Below are 7,287 nucleotides of genomic sequence, written 5' to 3'. Positions count from 1 at the left end.
ATTTAAGTTGAGCTTTATGTTGATTTATTTACGTCCTTGATGCCACTAGCATAATTATTATTGTTATTATTATTATTATTAAAAGAAGATCTAAGGAAAAAGCCTATAAAGCACAACAATGCACACAACTAATATCATGTAAAAGTGAAGGAAATTGAACGAGACGAGAAGGATGATCGTCCAATTAATTAAAAGAAGACGTAATTTTTATAAAAGGAAGAACGCAATACTTTCATAAAGTAAGATTCCATAAATCTCATAAATGAAAATTAAAAAAAAAAAAGCTATATGCCTAAAAAGACAGATTAAACTATCTAGAAGGTTTTTTTTTAATTGAAAAGAAAAACAATAAATAAAAGAAGTGGATAACACAAAGTTGCCAACTTGTGAAAACATGGACATTAACCCTAAAACAAAATTGAAAAACAGAAGAAGAAAAAAAAAAAAAAAGGAAAGAGAGAAGAGGAAGCCGTTAGGTTTTTGTTTAACAATAATAATATTCAGAAGCCCTCAGCCTTCATCTCATTCATCCCAGAGAATATGCTTCTTGAAATGAAGGCTGATATTCTTACAAAAGCAAATGCTTGATTTATGACAAATGATTAAATTTTATAAAATATTAAATAATATATAAAATCATTACAAAATAATAAATTTTTAGCTAAATGCACTAGACGTTGAACCAAGTTTTAATGAAAAAGTTTTCAAGTTTATTAGGTATACGCAACTGAGTTTCTTTTAGTGGAAAGTTCAACTTTTCTTTCCACTTTCCATCTATCAGGAATATCTACTCAGCAGAGAATTTGAGTGGGAAGAAGTCCTGAAAATAAATCTCAGGTTCGCCTAATGAGACCATTAAACTAAAAAGCAGCCATTTTCAGTGTTTCCTGCAATATATTCATGTAAGGGAATTAATGCAAGTTTCTCTCCCACACTTGCCATAGAAATCAAGCTCATACAACCCCCAGACAAGTGCCACAGATGACAAGGCTACAGGCACTGGACCCAAAAGCCATATCAGCAAGGGAAAGGTGATGCAGAGGACTCTGTTACCTATGAGAGACAGCAAGAACCCTCGTTCAAATACTGTTTGCACATATGTAGGTGATGATGAGAAATCATCAAAAATATTTAACAAGAAATTGGCTTCGACCAAGAATCCCAGTGCCATAGAGCTGCACAGGAAGCTAACCAGCAGAAATAATGAAGCTGAGCCGAACTTTAAAACAGAGATCCTCCCAACTTGTAACCCAAAAAATGGATTGCTCAGGAGATGGCTTGAGATGTAGGTGTTGTTGGTCAAAGCTGCCACGGATAAGTTTATGAGAATGGCTACTGAAGCAGTAAAAATGGTTGCCATTTGGGCGTTTCTCAAGCTTTGCACTGCTAACATACCCTTCTTATCATCACCCTGCCTTTGGCAAAGAAAATGAACTATCATCGACCAGCAGAGCTTAACTATGATAAATAAATAAATAAATAATAAAGGTTCTTGGCTTATGGGTTTACCTCCTTTATGTCAAGAAACCAACCTTTCCTCCTCAGTGCGTTGATTCCAATGGTTGTTTGAGAGGGTTTGTTCTTGAAGCTATGCCATAGATAGGCATGGTAACCCACCATAAGGAAGAGACTGAAAGGGATCAATACAGTATCCAGATAAACAATTATACCCATCTTCTAATTCAGGCAGAGAAGTTTGATTTGCAAGGAAGGAGTCACCCATAATTTATAAGACGTAGAGTAAAATTGTAGAAAGTTCTTAGCAGAGGGTTAATGGTTTCTTCTAATACAAGGAGTGTTAGTGGAGGTTTAGGCCATGATGTAAGGTATACCTTTTACTCTTGCGTGATTGGAGAGGACTCTAATCATGGAATCTGTGTAAGGGACCATCAAGGCCAACAGCCTATTTTAGTGGTTTATCCACTCATTCCAATATACACCATTCTGCAATAACAAAGCTACACCCCTTTTTTTATTTTTTATTTTTTGGTCCTGTGAATTAGTTATTGGTGGACTTTGCTTGAGCCAAGTTATAATTCAGATTTTTAATTTTCTAATAACGTGAAACTGGGACCGGGCTCATCCAGCCCACTTGGATAAGCAATCAGGCTTTGCAACGGGCCCTGGAGTCCACTGGACCTGATAATTGATCTTTGTCGTGTAGGCTTGTAGTTGCTGGTCAAGCGTTGCTGTCTTCGCCGTTGCCCGTGACCGAAAAACAAAAAAAAAAGGTAAAAAGTTGGAGCTTTTACCAATTAGCAGCCATTAGCGTCATAGAAGAAGAGACTGGAGTCAGAGAAAGAAAGAGAGAAGAAGAATAGAATAATCGGAGATGGAAGACGGACAAATCTGGTCCTATAGGCGATGTAGACTGAAGTTTTTGGTAGGCTTACTGTTATTTTGCACAATTTGTTGTTCAATCAGAGAGGTAAGTGCATCGATTCATGAGTACCAAAACGAAGCGTTTATTCCACGGTCCAATGGCTTCTTCTCCCATGGCGGCAGTGAAGGCCTCTACTCTTCTAAGGTTCATGATTCCTCTGATTCTTCCTCTGATAAGCCCCTCCAAGGAAAATCCTTCATCAGGTATTTTCTTCCTTTCCCTCTTCCCCTTTTGCTTATTATTATTAATAATTTCTCATGATATTATTTGTTCATTGGTTCTAATAATATGTTAGTTGCGATTTCAAATTGTGATAAAATAGATAATAAAGTATTTGAATGCCAGTTATTGATGATAGTATGGGATAATGAAACTCAAAGTAAGATTTAGTAATTAGTTGTGAACTTATGATCATGATGATAAATGACACTTGAATTATAGGAATTCCTTTTAAAGAACATTTGAATTATAAGTATGGTTCCACAAGATTTATGCTTTAATTTTAATATAATATTTTCTTCACCAAGTTATCAATACGAGAATAATTAAAATTATTTAATAATTTAAAAAATTAACACACACACACACACACACACACACACACACACACACACACACACACACACACACACACAAACTTACTATTGAAAGCATAATTCTAAATTTCCAACTTTGAAAAAATGTAAATACAAATAATAGAAACATTCGATGAATAATGTATACAAATTAAATCATATCTATGATAATAACAATATAACATAAGTTTCTCAAAAACTAATATAAAAAAAATTACAATATATATGCGTGATAATCGAAGTAGCATAAATATTAGTTATTACTATATTTAAAAGCTTAAAAGAAAAATCTAGAAATGATGTTAAAATAAACAAATGACAATATTTTGATAAATTAAAAGATAATATTTTAAAATTTAAAATTTCATATATATAAAATCCTAAAATTATAGAATCGTAAACTTGTGAAATCATGTTATTTTTCAATACGATTTCATTATTTAAAAATACGATTTTATCTCGATTTTACTTTATTTCAATTTTACATACATTTTGACTCATTTTAATGATTCTAACTTGTAAAATCCTCTTGATTTTAACATCTACGCCCCATTCCCTTTTTAAATGACAAAAAATTGTCATTTATTGATTGCAGGTTTGAAGATGTCACCTTTGTTAGGACAAAGGAGGCTGCCAGTAAGCAGAACGAAATGCAGGAGAGCACTGGATTGGTAGAAGCCATCATATTTGAGGTGAAAGACAGAGAAAGGATTGGAGGGGCATTCCTAAAAACTAATGCGATATGCTGTCACCCTACTCTTGCTCAGACTGGGTCCTGTACACTAGGAGAGGTAATTATCCAGAAAGACCAAGACAACCAAGACTGGCCCAAACGCATTCGAACCTCCTTTGCGGGAAAAAATGAAGAAGCTATAATGAAACCTGAAACTGTGGAAATAAATGCTACTGGAATGTACTACCTTTATTTCATGTTTTGCAATCCAGAACTTAAGGGAACCTTGATCAAGGGAAGGACTGTATGGAAGAATCCTAATGGTTATTTACCTGGGAAGATGACTCCTCTGATGACATTTTATGGAATCATGTCTTTGGCTTACCTTGCACTAGGACTAATCTGGTTCTTAAGGTTTGTTCAATTCTGGAAGGACGTCATACAGCTGCACTACCACATCACAGCAGTCATTGCACTTGGAATGTGTGAAATGGCTGTATGGTATTTTGAATATGCTAATTTTAATTCAACTGGATCAAGGCCGATGGGTGTTACACTGTGGGCTGTCACCTTTAGGACTGTGAAGAAGACCTTATCTCGCCTCCTCCTTTTGGTTGTCTCCATGGGTTATGGTGTAGTAAAGCCAACCCTTGGTGGTATAACATCAAGAGTACTTCTTCTTGGTCTGATATATTTTATTGCCTCAGAGGCACTTGAGCTAGTTGAACATCTAGGGAACATCAATGACTTGTCTAAGAAAACAGAATTATTTTTAGTGCTTCCTGTTGCTTTCCTAGATTCCTGCTTTATCGTCTGGATCTTCTCATCTCTATCAAAAACTTTAGAGAAGCTTCAGGTAATTATCTTCTTTCAAAATTATCTAAATGTTTCAAAGGAGTATTTATTTTATTGATGTGATGTCTGATTAATGAAATAAGTTTGCAAATGTGGCATGTAGGTGGGTGGGTTTACACTTTTGTTATTATTGAATAATCTTCACACTACACATTGAAACGGTCTTACTTTTTCCATAACCTTTCCCTGTTGAAACGGTCTTACTTTTTCCATAACCTTTCTCTCGTTTTTTTTTTTGGTGGGTACAGATGAGGAGAAACACAGCTAAACTAGATCTATACCGAAAGTTTACCAATTCTCTTGCAGTCTCTGTTCTGCTTTCCATTGCTTGGATTGGCTTTGAGGTGATATTCACTTATTCCAATCACCAGTTAGTTTATTGAGAATTAACAATTTCTGGATGTGCAATGACAGATGAAATTGATTGGAATATTTTTCATTAATATTCTATTTCAAAAAATAGTAATACTCCTATTGGTTATATTTGCATAGCTTTACTTTAATGCAACTGACCCACTAAGTGAGCTATGGCAAGTTGCTTGGATCATTCCTGCTTTCTGGACTCTGCTTGCATACTCTCTTTTGGTGGTGATTTGTATCCTCTGGGCTCCTTCACGTAACCCAACCAGGTACTTGCGTTGACATCACCTATTCTGTTAGCATCTAATGCTTCTACTTTTTTAGCCTCTTTGTGATTCAAACAAGATCTTAAATCTTTTCTCAATGATAATGGATATGCCTGGATTGTTATTGATATTCTAAACCGTAATTGAGATCGCACTACCTACTTTGTCCAAATATCGTGACTTCTATTTCTTTTTTTTTTTTTTTTTTGGGAAAAACTGTAATGGAATGATTTCCTTTATAACATTTGAAGCATAAGCCATCTCCTTTAATAGAGGATTTAGAGAATCGTATAGGACTCTATAAGAAGCAACAATGACAAATATACCTCAGATTCCAACTTAAGGATCTCAGTCTCAAAATCCATCAGGTTGGGAAGAATTGATTTATTGGGATGGGAGAGACCCTGCCCTCTGTAAAGTTTCTCAAGTGCCAATGGACTTCCTGGTGTCGAAGAAAAAAAAATGACAAATATGCTCACATATGAACTATGAAGGCCAAAATTTTTAATCATGCTATTTAATGAACTTACAAGTAATATTCATGCGAATTTGAGTTGCACTTTCTCCAAAATGAAACCACAATGTCAAGCTGATGCTAGAAACATGTTGTGTTTTCCATTTACAGTGATATCTTTGCATGCTTCTCACAAGCTGGCCTTCTGTTATTTTATTTTTCCTTTCTCACTTTATTACTGTCAATTATGCAGTTATAGTCATACAAAAGCAAATTTCTGCTTTTTACAGTAAATAGAAGGCATATGGCTTTCATCTATCTGGATAGAACATGAAAACATAATTGGATTGTCAACATTGTTGTTTGAGTCGCCATATTAGGATGGAATTATTATCTAAGTTTGTGAGGTAGGTTTTAGAGAACATGACTTATCTAGAAGTAGTGATGGATGGTATACTGTTTCTTGAAAATAATATAGTATTAAGCAAAAGAACTGTCAATCAAATTAACCGTAGTAGAATTCCTCTATATTATTTTCTGAGGCCAAATATCTGCTGTTCATTTTCCATTTTGGGGTAGATAATCGCTGTGATCAAATGGTGATAATCATACACTATTTGTGTTCTTCCTATGGTGGAACCAAGAAAAATACAAAAAAATCAAATAATGTGCTGCTATTAATTTGTTGTGTGCTTGTAGATATGCATATTTGGAGGAGACAGGAGAGGACTTCGAGGAGGAGGGTATCTCTTTAACAAGCAGTGTGGATATTGCAACTAAGCTAGAAAGGAAGGGACTGGGAGAAGATCTTGAGGAGGATAAGCGAGAGTAGATGAATATCACCGCCCAGCACAAAGGTGAATTCCCTGCTATAGCTACAGTTGCATATTCAGGAATTTTTCTACAAATTTCATATGCAATTTGTGTTTTATGTACAAAGCTTTGTGGATGGAAGGTTGCTAGATAGAAGAGTTTGATGCGACTTGAAGATTACAGCTAACTGTTAGTCAATGAAACAAATAAATGTGTCCTTTGATTCTCATGGTAGATGCCTTGAATTTATCAATACTTATGAGGTGTGCACATATTTTACTTGCATTATTGTTTCAGCAAGAAATCTCACATGCCAACCTCTGATAAATTATACAAATGGTCATTGAAGCTTTACCCTAATTGTAGTCACAAAACTGCAATTTTGTTGTAACTTAGCCATTAAACTATAATTTTATTGCAATTAGGATAACAAGCCAATCCTTTGCCATCAGCCTTCGAATGGACATAATCAAAACTCTGTAATTTGGTGGAACTATGTGTCTTTAATCAGGTCAGCCATCACAATAATATTTCTTTTATATAAAATATAATAGATTATACATGTAGTGGTTGGAATAAAATGCTAAAAGAAAAGGAAATAAATTAAAAACAGAAAGGCATAAAAAATAATAATGACATAAAATAAAAGCAGGAAAATGTTACAAAGGATTATTATTATAATTATTAGTTAGCATTCTTGTTTGTTAAGTCACCGTTCCTTCTCATTTTCAACAAAATGGGGCTAATAAATATATGTTCACAATGTATAAAATGGCCATTATATTCAAATTGATATGTCAAGCTCCAAATTGTAAAACCAAATAATAATTGATACAATTATTGTTTATATATATATATATATATATATATATATTCTGTTAGAATAGAATTTTGCCGTGTCCATTTGT

The 7,287-nt window shown here is 34.1% G+C and overlaps 2 protein-coding genes across 3 annotated transcripts; one reads left to right on the top strand and one right to left on the bottom strand.

Moving 5' to 3' along the window:
- Positions 1-808: 808 nt before the first annotated feature.
- On the bottom strand, positions 809-1,879 carry LOC110668717 (uncharacterized). Its single transcript, XM_021830043.2, has 2 exons — positions 1,510-1,879; positions 809-1,411 (listed from the first exon to the last, which is right to left on the bottom strand). The coding sequence occupies exons 1-2, from the start codon at positions 1,672-1,674 to the stop codon at positions 899-901; spliced, it is 678 nt and encodes a 225-aa protein (XP_021685735.2). The 5' UTR covers positions 1,675-1,879; the 3' UTR covers positions 809-898.
- Positions 1,880-2,035: 156 nt separating this feature from the next.
- LOC110668716 (uncharacterized) lies at positions 2,036-6,613 on the top strand. Of its 2 annotated transcripts, XM_021830042.2 has the most exons (6): positions 2,211-2,586; positions 3,554-4,487; positions 4,735-4,830; positions 4,979-5,115; positions 6,266-6,423; positions 6,507-6,613. In XM_021830042.2, exons 1-5 carry the CDS (start codon positions 2,333-2,335, stop codon positions 6,396-6,398), a joined length of 1,554 nt encoding a protein of 517 aa, XP_021685734.2. In that variant the 5' UTR covers positions 2,211-2,332; the 3' UTR covers positions 6,399-6,423; positions 6,507-6,613. The 2 variants fall into 2 exon arrangements, with proteins under 2 accessions (XP_021685733.2, XP_021685734.2); XM_021830041.2 differs by having other exon boundaries at positions 2,036-2,586; positions 6,266-6,613.
- Positions 6,614-7,287: the final 674 nt, after the last annotated feature.

The sequence above is a fragment of the Hevea brasiliensis genome, chromosome 3, assembly GCF_030052815.1.
Source record: "Hevea brasiliensis isolate MT/VB/25A 57/8 chromosome 3, ASM3005281v1, whole genome shotgun sequence".
NCBI classification, from domain to species: domain Eukaryota; kingdom Viridiplantae; phylum Streptophyta; class Magnoliopsida; order Malpighiales; family Euphorbiaceae; genus Hevea; species Hevea brasiliensis.
This window is presented reverse-complemented; position numbering and strand designations above follow the sequence as displayed.

What these genes read in the sequence shown, in the direction of transcription:
- LOC110668717 (XM_021830043.2), bottom strand. Translation starts at nt 1,674, where the DNA reads ATGGGTATAATTGTTTATCTGGATACTGTATTGATCCCTTTCAGTCTC. An exon ending in GGTTTCTTGACATAAAGGAG is followed by an intron (nt 1,412 to 1,509) that starts GTAAACCCATAA and finishes TGCCAAAGGCAG; the next exon opens with GGTGATGATAAGAAGGGTAT.
- LOC110668716 (XM_021830041.2), top strand. Translation starts at nt 2,333, where the DNA reads ATGGAAGACGGACAAATCTGGTCCTATAGGCGATGTAGACTGAAGTTT. An exon ending in TTGCTTGGATTGGCTTTGAG is followed by an intron (nt 4,831 to 4,978) that starts GTGATATTCACT and finishes ATATTTGCATAG; the next exon opens with CTTTACTTTAATGCAACTGA. An exon ending in CCTTCACGTAACCCAACCAG is followed by an intron (nt 5,116 to 6,265) that starts GTACTTGCGTTG and finishes GTGTGCTTGTAG; the next exon opens with ATATGCATATTTGGAGGAGA.